Source organism: Phaseolus vulgaris, chromosome 4 (assembly GCF_000499845.2).
Source record: "Phaseolus vulgaris cultivar G19833 chromosome 4, P. vulgaris v2.0, whole genome shotgun sequence".
Classification (NCBI taxonomy): Eukaryota; Viridiplantae; Streptophyta; class Magnoliopsida; order Fabales; family Fabaceae; genus Phaseolus; species Phaseolus vulgaris.
The window spans coordinates 41557453-41575875 of record NC_023756.2 but is presented as its reverse complement, the minus strand read 5'-3'; the positions used below and the strand labels follow the sequence as shown (position 1 = coordinate 41575875).

Here is an 18423-nt window from a genome sequence, read left to right as displayed (position 1 = left end):
TTTGTGTGTGTGGGTAAACTTTGATCTTACATTAAATTAAGGTTAAAACATAAAATTATATAATTTGATGTATTAAACATATGTTAGGAGACTGATATTTTATTTCTTTATTTAGATATTTTTTTTATTATGAATCTTTCTTAAAGAAAAAGGATAAAATCGTAAATTTGAGGTACATTGTGATAAAACTATATAAAATAACTAGGCTTTAAACAAAATTTAGAAAATGTATGTTTTTTTCCTTTTCTTACTTCTAAGTTATGACAAATTACTGCTACTTTACTCCATTCATCATACAAAGTCACCCATGGCCCTGTCAATAGTAAAACTTAAAAAACACTAGATTTTAATTTTGGTTAATAACTCAATTAAAAACAATGTGTTCGTATCTAATATATTTGAGAATCATTGAAGACATAATTGTTTTTTTATTAATGAGTATTATGAAATTCTAGTTTTTACACTTAAAAAAATTATTAAATAAAAACTAATTTAAGATATCAAAATAATTAATTACTATTTAATTAAATCAGATACCATTTTATAAATTAAAAAAATTATCAGTATCTAAAAAAGTATTTATTAATAAAAAACTATAAAATAATTTTTAAATTGGTATCTAATCTTTAGTTATCAAGATTTTAACTACTTGTTACTTTATATTAGGGGTGGCAAAGCGGGTCAGTCCGCCCCGCATTGGCCCGCCCCACGCTTTGCCCGCAAAAATGCGGACCGGGTTGGCCCGCCCCGCAAAGTTATTGCGGGCTAGAATTCTTGACCCGCCCCGCATAAGAGTTAGCCCGCGGGTTTGCGAGCCAACTCGTGTTCTTTTTTTTTAAATTATTATTATTATTTTTTTACATTTTTTCTTAAAAAATTGTCAAATTAAACCTATATATTTGTTACTATCAAACCTAAATTAATTTTTCTTCCTTTTCAAACATAGTCAAACATCAAAACATTAAACATTAAGATAAGTATCAAATATCACTATTCTTCCACTTCCAAAACATTAAAAAAACCTAATTCCAAAACATTAAACATAAACATTAATTCAAAAACATTAAACATAAACATTATTGACATTCTTCCATTTCAATAACATTGGATGCCACCTTAGAAGAACTTTCATCCATTTTTTTTTCTTCCGGGTTAGCGGGCCAGCCCGCCCCGCCCCGCTGCTGGCCCGCGCGGGCTAATGCGGGTTAGCGGGTTGAAAAGGTCAGCCCGCCCCGCTTTGCCATCCTACTTTATATTCTAAATTAGTTTCTATTAGTCTTTTATATCTTAATTTAAAATTAAAAAATCATTTGTTAAAAATTAGGTATGTAATTTAAATACAAACTTAAAAATTATTTTATAAATTTTTATTAATAATAAAAACTAGTTTAGATATAAATAATTTTTTAATCTATCTAATTTAGTTAATATATTGACTAATTATTTTTATTTTTATTATTATTTAATAATTTTATTGTAGTATTACCATACTATTTGCATTGAATATTTTATAGAGATTATGTTTCTTGAATTCGAACAATATTGTCTCTTATGAAATATATATATTATGCTTTTAAAAAAATTAATCAACAACTACTGTGTATTTTTTTTTATATTAATCATTCCATGATTTTATAATATTATTATAGAATTTTATTGATTTTTTAATCAATCGTACTTCTAATTCTCCATTATATTTTAGGTAATTTATCAAATTAATATATTTTATTCCTTATTCCCACTTCCAATTATTCAATGCATTAAAGGTTGGTAACAAACAGCAAATACATTTAATAACTCTTGATAAATGCGTTCAATTACTAGACCCCTTTTTTATGTTATTTTTTAAGATTTATTTATTTATTATTTAAACGTCTAAAGCTTAAGGTTCTTAGTTAAGAATGTTTTTGCTTTTCTTTGTTCTTATTAAATCAGATTCAATATTATCAGTAGTGCTTTGTCCATCAAATCTAATGAGAAAAAGTACAGTGTTTAAAGTAAAAATGAAAAAAAAAATGTAGGGATAAAAAAATTAGAGGATTGTCTCTCAAACAACATAAGAGGAAAAAATAAATAGAATTTATCTCCTTTGATCATATCCTATTAATAACATGAGAAAATTCAATTCATTTAAAAATAAATAAAATAAAGTTCATACCATAAAACGACATTCATAATATTTTCCTTTTTTTCTCAACTACAATACCATAGCAAATTAATAAATAAAAAATTATTTTATTAATTCTCGTGAATAACTAATTGAAATATCTTACATGGACCAAATATAAGAAGATTTCATAATTCATAATATATAAATGAATACAAACTAATTTTATAAAATTGAGTTAATACATTTTTATTTTAAACAATTAACAATTGCATATAAACTTGTTCTTATTTTGGATAAACCTGAGCACCACATGGAAAAAAAAATGAAAACATCATCTTATAAACAATTTGATAAATAAGCTTTTGAGAGATCAAATACAGTTGAAGCATAAGAAAATACATTTTAACTCTAAATTTGGACATATAAACTAACCAATCACCTTGTCCTTCTTGGCATAATATCTCCTGTACATAGAATCAACATTGGTGAGATAGAAGGTGCCTGGAGGCAAGTAGCTGCAGTCCTTGCTTGTCACAAAGTCCTTACCCCCATAACGGTGCTCCATGATCTTCAATGTTTCAACAAACTTTTCAGGAGGAATCTGCAACACAACATTGTTTTGTTAAAGGAGATATATTGAAAGCCATTGACATGTTGAAATAAGATGAATCCATGAGGTTTTTCTTTCAAACTGCACAGGTTCCTTTCAAAATGTCATCAAGAAATTTCAACTTTAGTACTTCTATAAACCAATGTTATGAATCTTGTTCATCCTTTGGTTTTATCAACCAGCTTTCTGAACCCACATTCAATAATAACAGACTTGTACATATTCTTCATTATTCTGTATGAGATAGATCAATTTCAAAACTATCACACCATTTTTTGGCCTTCTGAAAATAAACTTCACAGATCTGCTAGCATAGAACACTATATGAGGCACAACAACCAAAATGGATTTGCTAGTACATAGAATACCAAAATCTCTCCTAAAGGTTGCCAAGGTAAATCAGGTCTGTAGTGTTTGTAAGAAATACTAGAAATGCTAATTTCCTTTTCTTTTGGGATAATGCATGTAATCATACACTTCAGTACCTTACCGGCCAAACAGATCCAAGGTCATGCATTTAATTTAAAATTAAGTTACTTTCCAGTAAACTTGTCAACATTGAACATCACAAATGTCATAGCTCTAATACCTATTTGTTGTGACAAGATTTAACTATACAAAGGATAGCAAAGAAGTATCTTATTATAGTAAGAAAAATTTAGTTACACAACTTATCTATCACAACTATGCTCTTTAAATGTTTTGAATATCTTGCCCTTCTAATCTTGTTGGATTAAATGTTACAAATCCTTTGTACCTGAGGACTTGTTTGGACGAACTTCTCCATAAGGACTTTTAAAAGAAAGAAAAATATGAAGAGAAAAAATGAAATTGACTTCTCCATAAGCTAAAATTAGCTTATGTACAATTAAAAATAATTTTTTAAAAAGCTATGTAAAAGAGTTTCTGTAAATTAGGTTATGCATAAGCTAATTTTAACTCTGATAAAAAAAAAGGTAATTTTAACTAAGTCAGATTCATTTTCTCATTCATACATATGGTTAATGATGAAGATGTTTCATGTATAATTGTATAGCTTATTTTTAGTATATATAGGCATGAAGGATTTGCAAAATTCAATCCAACATGAACAGAAGTGCAAGATTTTCAAAACTTTCATAGAGTGTAGTAGTAGGAGATAAGTTCCATATAGTCGTATTTTACTTACACTAAAAGTTTTTCTTTGTGCCGGCTATCATTTGTATTGCTAAATTTTTATGTCAAATACAAGTTGTCATGACAGCATTCATGCACCTATTGAAGATGTCAACGTATCTATATGTGTAGTTTCATAATGAATGATAGCTTTATATAAAAGCCCAAATTCAAATATCATAAACTATAGCTTATAAAAACTGCATACCTCAAGTCTCTGCTTCAACTTGTCCGAAACATTCATCACGGTTACAATGTTTGACAAGTTAAACGGATGCTGACCTTCTTGAAGGTGGACAGAGAACATTGTAGCTGTTAAACCACTTCCATATGAAAACATAACCACCCGTTTACCCACCTGCACATTGAAAGACAACCCTAGTGAGAAATTTAGAATTAGCCATTGTCCATGAGAAAGATGCAGTTCAGGACAGAGGGAAAATTACCAATGAAGTGTTTTTATTATGAAGAAGAGATGCAAATGCTGCATAAAGAGATGCAGTGTACATGTTACCAACTTGCTTTGGGATTAGTGTGCTGGGCTGCACTTTTGCATCATATACATGTTTGGCAGCTTGCTGGTTTGCCTAATGAATCACAATGATCACAAACCATTTAAGAGTTCCATTCAAGCAATCATAAAACAAGATTCAAATTTCAAAAACTCAAACACAATAGTAGCTACCTTTTCAAGATCACGACTTTGATAACTCTCATCACTAGATAAGGAAGCATATGGTGCAAGGGTTTCCCTGGCAGCTTCATCAACGAAACTGGCACCAAACAACATATTTGATAAAAGAAAATTAGGATCCAAAGACGTTAACTTAAAACTAGCAGAGTATTTTCTACGTTTCATATACTGCAGTTTTCCAGGAGTTGTTAGTGTTTCATGGTTCAATAATCTTTTCTTTTTTTCTAGTAAGCACCGGTGAATTTTGTGAAAGAAAAACTGATCAGTATATTCAATTGAAACCTCAAGTGCAAGGCTCCTACTGACTTATTACAAACAGCAAATATCTTAAAGGTAGAAGTAACAGTTATCTTGTCAAAAGGATCAATGGCATTCTATGCTTGAAACCTTGAATTAAAAATGCATCAAATATAAGGTAGCAGATACAAAAACCTGAGATTTCTCATGAAGTCATTAAAGTATAGCCGGCCAAAACTTTTCTGCACAAGCTGCAATACATGAAGAAAGCAATTATGTAGAAAGTCATTGTAGGTCGTGTTATGACATACTTCTCTGCCTTTTCGTTTTCATTCCAAATAGGTGAAAAAATTCCTGCATGACAATTACCTTGTTATATGGAGAATGAAACACAAAATAATCAGAATCTGATATTGAAAAAGGCCTCCCCTCCAATTTTTCAAATCTGTATATGGAAGAACATAATGAGAATTTGAAACCAAAAAGAAAAATTCAAAATGGCTATTTTGTGCAGTCTATACTTACTTCTCACAAAAAATCCGATAACAGGAATCAAGGGCCATGAGATAACAGGTCTGTGAGAGTTTTCCATCAACAACCTATAGCAAGAAAACGACCAATTAAAAATAAAGAAAAAGATGTCTTCATATGTGCTGAACTTTTAGATGATTAACAGTAAGCACAACAGGCACTAAAGCATAATGGCGAGGATTGGTGTAAAAGAGATTCAAATCTAAACATGTTTAACTACTTATGTGTGCAAACTGAGATAGACTAGTTGAACAAAATTCAATCAAATGGCAATCTTTATAGCTATTTAAGATACATACATACATATATAAAGCAGCGCTAAAAATCAGTGTTCGTGAACTTTAGCTGTTCTGTAAAATCATTGGTAATGCATGTGAAATTTATAATTTGTTACAAGTGGGTGGGAAAGGGATCCCGGTAACCAATATGAAGAGAGGACCAGTGTACAAATTATCGATTTTTGTTCACAAAGTTATTCCTTTTTCAATTACAATCCTCCTTTTATTTTGTTTGTCAATATTTCAAATAAAATATAGAACACAAAACAGGGAAGAAAAACAAAATGTAATACTGGAATTTGGAAATACTTTCACCGTGGAGAAGTTTTTCTTACTGAAAGAACATAAGAATTTCAACAAAAACTAAGACACTCTTATTAATACAGCTATGGTGCAAATAAAATTAAAGTGAGAAGGTGACAAATCATTACTGGATATTCACTAGCAAGATTTGGCTTGTAAAAATCATATGCATGAGACATGTGACTGCCTCTGAGTTTGCTTTCAAAAGCAATAGGAGCATCTGGCCCTACAAGCATGGCAATTGCAGCTGCTCCTCCAGTGGGACGGGCAGGTCCTTCTGCATATACCTGAAACAAGGCTAATAAACTGTTTGATACTCTGTACAATTTGCAATTGATTTCAACATTTGAAGGGAAAGGAACATAACTATAATAGTAGTCAAGTAGAACAAGTGATGGGACATGGTATAGACATTCAAACAAACTCGTGTTGCAGGCTTTCTTGTAAAAGCAATATCTTGGTAAACTAACTATGGATGAAATTCAACTATAAACTTAAACAATATATAGCTTCTGAAGTTCATACTTTGCTGGGTCTTATTAATGGTTATGTTTCATTAATAAAGCAAGAGAAAATTATATTATTCTCCCCCACCAAAATGTATGCAATTTAAGTTCTTGAGGACAACATCTGGAAATAGGAGTTTACTACAAGGCAACACATGCAACCCTCCTGCCTCATTATGTGAAATCTAAGGTACTTAAATTTGAATCTCAGCATATATATCTTAGATGCTAGAGTCGGTCAGAGGCTCTAACATGCATACAATTATGTCACTAATATTATTAAAAAATAAAAAATTGATGAAAATATAACAATTGTAATTTTCTTAAGCATAAAGTAGTAAATCAGTAGCAAAAGAAAGGAGGAAAAGAAAGATTAATGTTTGCCAGGAGTTCATACCGCACTGTCTGTACATACAACAAGTCCATAACGTCCATCCCATGAACTACTCTCCACCCAATTCACACAGTTGAACAAAGCCGCTGTTCCTCCATAGCACGCATTGGTTGAATCAACACCTTCGATGTCAGTATTACCACTCGCCTGATTGTTGCATGAATAAGTATAAGATGCAGATATCACATAAGCACAGATGCAGATTTCTTTCCTTTTGTTCCTTTCTAATTTTGATTCTTCTTCAAAAAATAAAAAAATAGGAAAGCAATTACAAAATCTATATCAAGAAACAACTCCCTTTTCATTTTTATGTGCCTATGGACACAAAATGAAGGGATTAAATCCTGTCACACTCCAGGTCATCCCACAAGAGGTATCAAGCCACAGGATCCTATCAATACAGCAAAACTAGTATAAAGCTGTAAAACCTAATAACCTTAGAAGGTGAGAGTCAACAACACTCAATAGTCACCATCAAAACAGAATGATTTACCTCAAAAACTTGCATCAGAAAGGTCTTAATGGATTTGCTTTTATCAATGACAGTTTCACTCCCAACCTCCAAGCGTCCAATCTGCTTTGGATCAACATTAAATTTTTCAAGAAGTGAAGCAACTACTGTCAAGCTGCAAATTCAAAGTTTAAAAGAAAAATATTGTAGTAAGTGCAGGAAAGATGTGTATTATAGTATTATAGAAGTCCAGGACATAGATCAAGTACAAAAACATGAATTAAATACCCCCAAAAAAGAACCACGTTAGACTTATCAGAAAAACCTCCCAGTAAACAGTATCACAAAAACAGAGAAACTACATTTTCTATTTGAGGAATCCTAGTAACGCACTCTTTAGAACACTTACTTTAACATGCTCTTTAAACCCCAGTGATTAACCTATACTTTAAAATTGAGCAAATCTGGCCCCTCTGTTAGTTTTCTTCTACCTAAAACCCCAAAGTTCAAATCATCAATCACATTGTTTTAAACCTTCTTTTGCACAAATCTCACCAGCTAAATTTTCAACTTTGACCACAAAATTTATAAGAAAAAAAAAACTCAATTTTCCACCTTTTTAAATCCTAATCTCACCCCCTATAGTACTCCAAATTTTTACTTCTAAAATTTCAAAACTACTTCAAAACCCAAGTTCTTTGTAACCTCTCAAACACTTGGATAGAAAATGAAAATAATAATTTAAGATGTTTAAGCAGAAGAAAATCAAAATAGGGCACACTTCTCCATAAGCATTTCTAGGAGAGAGATAAAAAAATGAACTTCTCCACAAACTAAAAGTAACTTGTACACGAATTAAAAATATGAATTTAGAGAAGTTACGTCAGGGCTTCTAGAAGTTAGTTTAAGCACTAGTTAACTTTAACTTAAGAAGAAACTTTTTTGTTTCTTCATTTTACCTCATAGAAAAGTTTCTCTACACACTCAAAACTAAAGGTACCAAAAGTGTAGTCACCGCAATAATTAAACTATTAACTAGAAGAAACAATTATAACTAGGAAATGCTTATTGTTTATGCAAAATTGTAACCGACCTCATTGAGATAACATCTTCAACCTCAGAGCAGAAGGCCATGCAATCCTGTCCAAGCCCAATAGTGTATTTCCCTTTGCTCACCCCATCATGACCCTCCAAAGCTTCCTGCACAACCCACAAAACAAAGCACACAAGACAACCAGACAAACGATAAAAATCGCAGCTTTACAGCACAAAACACAAAACTAAGTTTAAAAATCAGGTCTTTATGACAAAAAAACACAATTAGAGACCTGGGTGACGCAGCTGGGAGGGAAGTAGATGTCCATGGCAAGGATTCCCACATTGGTAGGGTGTGAAGAGGCCATGGAAGTGTAATTTCCCTCTCTTTGTTTTGGGGCCTGTTTGGATGCAAAGAGTGGGGAAGTAGTGTGAGGTGGCTGTGTGTTTGTTTGTTTTATAAAGAAAGTGAAAGCTGTGGAATTTGGAATTTGAAGTGTAAGTGTCTGAGATAAAATGTTAGGTTTAGGAAGAAGTGCTGTGTGCCTTCCCAACTAACCACCTTTTTTGGCGGAAATTTTAATGGGTGTTTGTTTGAATGGAATGTGTCATCAATTCTGCAAAAGCAATAATGGATAGTCTGATTTTGTAGGTGGAAAAAAAAACATTACATTAAGGTAGTTCATGATGTTGTTCATTTTGTTTTGTACTAATGAATCATATCAGTCTATGGTTGATGAGTTGCAACACTATAGCAGTTTCAGATTGTTGTTTTAGTTTTTCAATTATTTACCCAACTGAAATTATATTACAAAAAATAGTCATAATGAATAAGAATTTAAGCTTACAAATTACTATTTTGATAAATAATTTATATTATAAAAATAATTCTCTTAAACTATTCTTTATTCTAATTTTTAATTACAATAAAATGTTTGACATATTGAAAATAAGAACGTAACTCACCAAATTACGACAAGTTAATAGACTAACTTCTACTTGATCTACTTTGTTATTATATTTATTTATATTTAAATTCATTAATTGATCTATAATTAAATAAACTAATAATTGTAGATTGAATTATACTTCTATTTATAAAAGTAATTTATATATAATTATCTTCTATTTGATGACTTATTTTTTCTTAAGTTAGTAATTAATTTTTTATATAATTATATTTAATATGTTATAAAACCAAGTAGCTCACTTTAAAATGACCTAAAAGATTAAATATCTAATATATATATATATATATATATATTATATTTGTACAATTGACTATTATGAGATCATTATACATCTTAGAGTGTTAAAAAAAACTATTACTTTAAAATGTAAAAAGAATATTTTATTGAATTAAAGTTATTATTAATATATATTTTATTTTATTTATTAAAATTCATGTTATATATCTGAAGCGTGTCATTCTAAGTAGGACAATGGTAGGTTGATATTAATTACATTCATTTGATGTCTAAAAAAATATTATTTTATTATAATATAATATTTTGTTTTATAAAATAGTTGTAGAATATATGTATTTTTAAATAGTAATGTCAAAAGAATTTTTTCCTTTTAAATAAGTTGACATCCAAGACTTCACTTTATTTCTTTATCTATTTTTCTTTCTTTCTTTTCATAGATCAATTCATCATATTTATTACTTTTTCTTCTCCTTTCATTCTTACACATGATACTTAACCACTATCCATATGTTATTGCTGCTCATTATTCTAATAAATGTTATTTATTATATCAGTTTATGGTTGTTGACTTCTCAACAAACCTAAAACATTAATCAATCAAGTTTTTATTCAATGATTTCCATTTTTTTTTAATTTTTTAAATGAGTACTTCCTCAAACTCATAATATTGTTTCAAACTTAATAAAGATAACAATAAATATATTATTTTTAAATTAACTTTATTAAAAAAATCCACTCTTTCAATAAATACATAATTTTTACTAACAATATATAACTTGTTTAAACAATTATACTAAAATTACTAATCACACTACTGTGATATGAAGAAATTTGAGAACAAGGAACAAAGTTTGATTTTTTTTTATAAAGGGGAACAAAAGTTGATGTTTCATTGAAATTGAAATCTGAGCACACCAGTGATTTAAAAAATAAAAATTAAATGATTAAAATTGCACTCTTGTAAGATGAGTACTTTATAAAATATTTCCACTTTTGTTTTTGCAGATTTTATTTTCTATTTTATCTAATATTACAAGTCCCTTTAAATTTTGCTAAATATCAAATGTTTTATATTTATATATTAAGGTATATTTAAATAAGCTTATTCATATATAAATATATATATATATATATATTACATTATAACTAGTTTATAAATAACTTAATTTATAAAATTGATTTTATATCACTATAAGATAATCATTAAAGAGAAATCTAATTTTAGAGAAAAAAATAATTAATTACTATACTAACTAAATTATATACTATTTTAAAAATTATTACTTTCTAAAATAATTTTTATTATTAATAAAAAATTTAAATTAGTTTTTAAAGTATGAAATTAGTTACTAAAATTTTAGTTATTCTATAGCTAAAAATATTCTAACGAATTAAAAATTAATTTAAAAATTAGTTTATAAATTTTATTAATAATAGAAATTATCTAGATATTAATAAATTTTTTAGTTTAACTAATATGATAATTAATTATTATTTTTTCTCAAAAAATTCTATTTAATAATTTTATTATTTAGTTTCTTCAAGATTGATTTTTAGCTTAAATTTGTTTCATGAATACATAAATGAATCTTTATATAAAAAATACTGCCAAATAGGAAAAAGTCAAACTAATGAATACTTAAATGAATCTCCAGACCAGTGGGTTCATAAAAAATACTACCAAATAGCAAAAAGTCAAAGTAATAAACTTAATTTTCGTTAATTCTTCTAATAAATGTTATTAAATTGGATCTGGTAATAGTTAGTGACTTAGTACATTCAGCGTTAATTATGATTCATTGCATACTCTTAATTAGGGTGCATTGGAGAATGGCCTTTTCGATTGAAGAAGTTTAACAACGTAAAAAAAGAAGAAAAAAAAGAAGAAGAAAGAAACACATAAACATCAATGTACCTCATCAGATTTTCAAATAGAATAAGTTCATTTTTCTCTAAAGATCATTTATTATCTATTGTTTTAGAATTTAATCATCAATCTTGGTGGATCAGTTAAGAAAATTAATCCTCTCAACTTATTCTACTATATATTGACTTTATGTTCTGTTTGGATAACTTATATAGCTTATACAGACCAAGGGGATAAAATTCTAGAGGTTGTTTGGAAAGCAAGCAATTAAGGTAAGGAAAACTAACTTTAACTTTCAATAGTATCCTAGGTTAGAAGATCTAGATGTGGAAGAAACGTGGTCCCAAGTTTTAATTTCTCTTGTAGAGATGTTATTTGATAAAATTGTTTGATTTTATATTGTGTGAACATGTATAAATATTAGATTTTGATAGTTTGGAAGTTAAATATTGTTAGAGATTTTGATATGTATTGTATATGAATGATTAAATATGTATGATATTGATGTCATACATTTGAGATAATGTATGAGTTATTGTTTGATGGTACATTAAGTATGAAAATCATATGTTTAATAGAGATCCTCTAACTTAACAGATGATCTAACTCATATAGACTAAGATATCAAGTGGTGAGAAGTTGATGAAGGAGTTCATACACACCGGGTCCCGCTCTAGACACTTGGTATTGGATGTTTGAACTTATCCCGGTCCTTGATGTATGGATTGGATGTTAGTCTCTGGTAGGGGCATACTTAATGAGTCTTCTGGAAGACGATGAATTCATGTGTAGTCAGTGTGATTGAAATGAAATCAAAGTGTTATGGATTAAATAAAATCCAATGATTGTGATTGAAAATAGATCCATGTGTGGGCTATATGAATGATGAAATTGGTATATGACAACATTTAAAGAAATGATTATAAATGTAGTCTGATTGGTTCTTTTTGCATGGATTAAGTATGTTATGAAATTTCTTTTCATTAGCTTACCCTTGCTTTTCTTGTTGTGTTGTGAACTGGGATGATTGTACTACGTACACGAGTAAATGATCATACAGGTTTCAGAGGGTCTAAAGGGCTTTAGGATGTTGTTTTGAATTTTATGTTGTAAATATTTGTATTTCTATAAGCTCTAATGATACATTAGAAATGTTTTGAAAAACTCTAAGCTTGTATAGGAACATGTAAAACTTGTATTATAATAGTTAGATGTAATTTTTGGGTGTTACATTTAATGGTATCAGACTGGTTCATCTTAGGATGACCTGAGGGTAGTGGGTTTATCATGTTTCTCTTGTGTGTAGATTTTTGTTTAATTTTAGTGTCAATAATTAGTTAAAAGTTTCTAATAATGTGTTTGACAAAGTTGTTTTTTTTTGAAATCTTGTTTGTGTTTAAGTCAAACTAGTTGTTATGAATAAAGATGAAAGTATTAAGAATGAAAAGAATCTTGATGGAGTGTTGAGGGTCTACACGCATGATCATTTCTTACGATTGCATGGGAACAGGTTCATCTTCGAAGTATTTATCCCTTCCAATATTTTTCTATTGGAGTTTCTCTGATTCCTTTTATCGAACATAATGATGCGAATGGAGCTTTAATGAGTTCAAATATGCAACGTCAAGCAGTTCCGCTTTCTCAGTCCAAAAAATGCATTGTTGGAACTGGATTGGAATGCCAAGTAGCTTTAGATTCAGGGGTTTCCCCTATAGCAGACCACGATTTCTATAATAATTCTAAATAATTAGAGTACATTTTAGAGATAAGTCTCGATGTTGTTTTGTGTGATTATTTCTTTTAAGTTAATTTGTCTTAAAGATGTAGTTGGAAATTTTTAGTCATTCCTAACCCATTTCTTTATGTGCTTAGAAGATGGCACGTAGACTACCTGCTCCTCCTCCACCAGTAGATATGCCCAACTTAGCCCGGGCAATAGAGATTATGGCAATAGCCTTGCAACAACAGAGTGCTAGTATGGCACAACAACATCAGGTCACCCTTCATCAATTAGAAATAACTAGATTAGTACATAAACGTCTCAATTTCGTCAACAACCCCATATCTTTAGTCTGGAGGATTTTTTTTGAGACACAATCCACCCAAATTTAATGGGAAGGTAAATCCAGATGAAGCAGACCAGTGGGTGAGAGACATAGAAAGAACCTTGAAGCTACTCAATGTCTTGAAGAGAAGAAGTTATCCTATACCATTTATGTACTAACTGAATAAGCTGAATTATGGTGGATAAGCATGAAGCAAATGATGGAAGATAGAGGAAAAGATGCCAGTTGGGAGAACTTCAAAGCAAGATTCTTGGAGGAATATTTTCTTGAGAATGTTAGATATGCAAAGGAGATTAAATTCATGCAACTAGAGCATGGAGATCTTTCTGTCACTAAGTATGCTACGAGATTCAAACATCTGACTAGATTTTATACCAAGACTATGACTAAAGCTTGGAGATGCAAAAATGAGTTTGGATTAAGACATGAGCTTAAGGAAGTGGTAGTCCCAATGTCCATTAGAAAATTCCCTACTCTGGTGGAGAAGGCAAAGATGGTGGAGAGTCTAACAAATAGTAGTAGTAGAGCTATTAAGCTGTAGATGGTGGGGGACCTTCTAGAAGCACACCCAAATATGAAGATAAAAAGAAGCTTTATTCCAAACCTCAATTCTCCAGGAATGGAGGACCTACTTCTCAATTGCTACCAAATGTCAAATGTTTTAGGTGTGGTGGGGAACATATACTTAAACTTTGTCCCCATCCAGTGCCAAACGTTACACGTGATAAATGTAATAGATATGGTCATGCTACGAAGGAATGTTTTGCCAGACTTGAGGCCCCAAATAATACTGGAGTGCAGTAGAATAATAATCAGAAACCCAAAGCAGCAGGCAAAGTTTTTGCCATTAGTGTAGTCGAAGCTTCGCAATCTGATAGCCTTGTTAGATGTATTTGCTATCCTTGGAACACAGTTATCTGTATTGTTTGATTATGGAGCAACCCATTCTTTTATATCTTTTGATTGTGCTAAGAAACTTAATTTGTCAATCCGAGAATTAGAAATCGAGTTTGTGGTATCTACACCAACATAAGGTATTATAGTAACTTCTTCTATGTGTGCTAAGTGTCCAATAATTATAGATGGGTGGAGATACAAGATCAACATGATTTGTGTACCTCTAAAAGATTTGGAGGTTATTTTGAGAATGAATTGGTTGTCTGTTAATCATTTCTTTATAGGTTGTGGTCAGAAGAAGTTAATTTTCCTTAAATTAGAAGGAATGTAGGTTATCTCAACTCAGCAGTATGAGAGAGAGATACAAGAAGGTGCAAAATGTTTTGTACTCTTGGCTTGTTCTATAGTTACTGATAAAGTACAAAAAGATATGTTTGTTGTTCATAATTTTATGGATGTATTTCCTGATGAGATTCTTGAACTTCCACCTAAAAGAGAGATAGAGTTTGCAATAAACTTAATTCATGGAGTAGACCTTGTGTCAATTATTCCATATCGAATGGCACCAACAGAGTTAACTGAATTGAAGAAACAACTAGAAGACTTATTGGAGAAACAATTCATTTGAACTAGTGTTTCTCCATGGGGAGCTCTTGTGTTATTACTGAAGAAGAAGGATTGTTCATCTTGTTTATGCATAGATTATAAACAGTTGAACAAGTTAACAATCAAGAATAAATATCCTCACCCTAGAATTGACGATCTGATGGACCAGTTGCATAGGGCAATTGTCTTTTCTAAGATAGATTTGCACTCAGGTTATCACCATATTTTAGTAAAAGTGAAAGATGTTCAAAAGACTGTTTTCAGATCAAGATATGGTCACTATGAATTTCTGGTTATGTCATTTGGTGTGACCAATGCTCCAACTATCTTCATGGATTATATGAATCAAATATTCAGACCTTTCCTTGATAAGTTTGTGGTAGTGTTCATAGCTGATATCGTGATTTATTATCGTACAAGGGAAGAACATGCAAAACATCTTAGAACTTTCCTGAACATTTTGAGAGAAAAACAATTATATGCTAAACTTTCAAAATGTGACTTCTGGATGTCAGAAATACAATTTTTAAAACATGTTATCTTTGCACAGGGAATATCAGTAGATCCTTCTAAAGTGGAGGTTGTACTTAAGTGAGAACGTCTTAAAACTGTTATAGAAACTAGAAACTTTTTGGGGTTAGGAGGATATTACAGGAGATTTATAGAAGACTTGTCTAAAATAGTGGCTCCTTTGACCCAATTGACTAGAAAGGATCACCCTTTTGCATGGACTGAACAATGTGAGAGAAACTTTGATGAGTTAAAAAGAAGATTGACTAACGCTCCTATATTGACAATCCCTAATACCAATCAGTCTTTTGAAGTTTTCTGTGATGCTTCCTATCAGGGATTGAGTTGTGTTCTGATGCAAAATAAGAAATTTGTTGACTACGCTTCTCGTCAGTTAAAAATGCATGAAAGAAACTATCCAACTCATGATCTAGAATTGGAAACAATTGTCTTTGCTTTAAAAATATGGAGACATTTTCTTTATGGTGTTAGTTTTAATGTGTTTAGTGATCATAAAAGCTTGAGGTATTTGTTTGATTAAAAGGAGCTTAATATGAGGCATATGAGGTGGATTGAATTTTTGAAAGACTATGATTTCCAGCTAATATACCATTTTGGGAAGGCAAATGTTGTTGCAAATGCGTTGAGTCGTAAAAAGATACAAATGTCGTCGCTTATGATTAGAGAGCTAGCATTGATTCAAGATTTCAATAGTATGAATTTGGAGGTTTCCATGTCTTCGAATTGCATTAGTTGTAATACACTTGTTATAACTAATGAATTTTTGAAGAAGATGGAGGAATAGCACTTGGAAGATTCAAAATTAAAGAACTTTCTGGGCTTATTAAATATTGATAAAGCTAACGACTTCTCTTTAGGAGTGGATGGTATTTTGAGATTCAAAAATAGAATATGCATACCATAGGATAATAAACTAAAGCAAACAGTGTTATCTGAAGGTCATAAAAGCAAACTCGGTTTACATCCAGGAATGACCAAGATGTATCAAGATCTCAAGAAGTCTTATTGGTGGCATGGCATGAAGAATGATGTAGCCAAGTTTATAGTTGCTTGCTTGACTTGTCAGAAATCAAAGATTGAACATCAACGACCTGGAGGCATGTTAACTCAGTTAGCATTCCAGTATGGAAGTGGGACAATATCTCAATGGATTTTGTTACCCACTTACCATGTACTTTGAGGAAGCATGACTTTGTTTGGGTCAGGATAGGTTGACAAAGACGGTACACTTACTACCTATAGATTTGAGAATCTCTATGCAAAAGTTGACCCATATTCACATAGATGAAATAGTCAGATTGCATTGTGTACCATCCAACATAATATCATATAAAAATCTCAGATTCACCTCCAGATTCTGGCAAACACTTCAAGAAGCTTTGGGGACTAAACTCAGACTTAGTTCAGCATACCATCCTCAGACTGATGGAAAATCAAAGAGAACTATCCACTACTTAGAGGATTTGCTTAGAATTTGTGTGTTAGATCATTTGGGCAATTGGGATGAAATTCTACCTTTGGTAGAGTTCACCTACAATAACAATTACCAAGCAAGCATAGAAATGACTCCTTTCAAGACATTGTATGGAAGAAAGTGCAAGACACCTCTATGTTGATTTCAGGATGGTGAAAATGTGGTAATTGGACCAAAACTAATACAACAAACCAATGAGAAGGTCAAAACGATTCAGAAAAGATTGAAAACATCTCTCGAGAGGCAAAAATCTTATGCAAACCAAAGAAGAAGACCTTTGGAATTCTCTGTGGGTGAACATGTCTTTTTTAGAGTTACACTATTCACTGGTGTAGGAAGAGCAATCAAATCTAAGAAATTGACTCTTAAGTTTATAGGACCTTATCAAATTCTCAGGATAATAGGCCCAATGGCTTATGAAATTGCTTTGCCTCCTCCTTTAGCTAGCATTCACAATATTTTTTATGTATCCCAGCTAAGAAAGTGCGTACCTGATCCCAACCACATACTAGAGTCTGATTCAATCCAGGTGAAAGAAAATATGTCATTTGAAGTGAAGCCAATTAGAATTTTAGATTCACAAGTAAAACAACTTCGTGGAAAAAGTACTCCCATGGTGAAAGTATTGTGGGATCTCATCTCTCGAGATTCCACCTGGAAAATTGAAGAGGAAATACGAGCATCATACCCTAATCTCTTTTTGTAAGTTCATTTTCGAGGATGAAATTTTTTGTAGTTGGAGATAATGTAACCCTAAACAAAAATAAGAAGAAAGAAATACAGAACCCCCCCCCCCCCTACCCAATCAGATTTTCAAATATAGTAAGTTCATTTTTTCTTTAAAGATCCTTTATTCTCTATTTTTCTTTAGGATTTAGTCATCAATTTTGGTGGGACCAGTTGAGAAAATTAATCCTCTCAACTTTCAATAGTACCCTAGGTTAGAAAATCTGGGTGTGGAGAGGACGTGGTCTCAAGTTTCAATTTCTCTTGAAGAGATGTTATTTGATCAAAATTGTTTGATTTTATGTTGTGTGAACATGCATAAATAATAGATTTTGATAGTTTGGAAGTTAAATATTGTTTTTGATGTTGGAAAGGTTCTTGAATGTTATGAATTTTTAAATGTTATGTATTATATATGAATAATGAAAATTGTATGAAATTAATGTCATACATTTGGGATAATATACGAGTTGTTGTTTGATAGTACATTAAGTATCAAAAGCCTATGTTTAACAGATATACTTTCTAGCTTCACTGATGATCTAAGTCATATAGACTAAGATATCAGGTGGTGAGAAACTGATGAGGTAGTTCATACACGCCGGGTTCCGCTGTAGACACTTGGTATTGGATGTTTGAACTTATTCTGATCCTTGATGTATGGATTAGATGTTAGTCTCTGGTATGGGCATATTCAATGAGTCTTCTGGAAGACGACAGATTCATGTGTAGTCAGAGTGATTG

General features: G+C 30.9%; 2 protein-coding genes across 2 annotated transcripts; one reads left to right on the top strand and one right to left on the bottom strand.

Annotated features, from left to right (window-relative positions):
• Window positions 1–2423: 2423 nt before the first annotated feature.
• On the bottom strand, window positions 2424–8978 carry LOC137837695 (hydroxymethylglutaryl-CoA synthase-like). Its single transcript, XM_068646796.1, has 12 exons — window positions 8598–8978; window positions 8363–8469; window positions 7312–7444; window positions 6822–6965; window positions 6047–6205; window positions 5332–5405; window positions 5176–5251; window positions 5002–5057; window positions 4561–4648; window positions 4322–4462; window positions 4084–4233; window positions 2424–2711 (listed from the first exon to the last, which is right to left on the bottom strand). Exons 1-12 carry the CDS (start codon window positions 8670–8672, stop codon window positions 2538–2540), a joined length of 1377 nt encoding a protein of 458 aa, XP_068502897.1. The 5' UTR covers window positions 8673–8978; the 3' UTR covers window positions 2424–2537.
• Window positions 8979–16449: 7471 nt separating this feature from the next.
• On the top strand, window positions 16450–17659 carry LOC137838836 (uncharacterized). Its single transcript, XM_068648056.1, has 2 exons — window positions 16450–16650; window positions 17102–17659. The coding sequence occupies exons 1-2, from the start codon at window positions 16450–16452 to the stop codon at window positions 17657–17659; spliced, it is 759 nt and encodes a 252-aa protein (XP_068504157.1).
• The last annotated feature ends 764 nt before the right edge of the window (window positions 17660–18423 follow it).

What these genes read in the sequence shown, in the direction of transcription:
- LOC137837695 (XM_068646796.1), bottom strand. Translation starts at nt 8,672, where the DNA reads ATGGCCTCTTCACACCCTACCAATGTGGGAATCCTTGCCATGGACATC. An exon ending in ATCTTGCTAGTGAATATCCA is followed by an intron (nt 5,406 to 6,046) that starts GTAATGATTTGT and finishes TTCTTGCTATAG; the next exon opens with GTTGTTGATGGAAAACTCTC. An exon ending in GACTTCATGAGAAATCTCAG is followed by an intron (nt 4,649 to 5,001) that starts GTTTTTGTATCT and finishes GTTTGGTGCCAG; the next exon opens with TTTCGTTGATGAAGCTGCCA.
- LOC137838836 (XM_068648056.1), top strand. Translation starts at nt 16,450, where the DNA reads ATGACCAAGATGTATCAAGATCTCAAGAAGTCTTATTGGTGGCATGGC. An exon ending in TTTTGTTACCCACTTACCAT is followed by an intron (nt 16,651 to 17,101) that starts GTACTTTGAGGA and finishes TGTTGATTTCAG; the next exon opens with GATGGTGAAAATGTGGTAAT.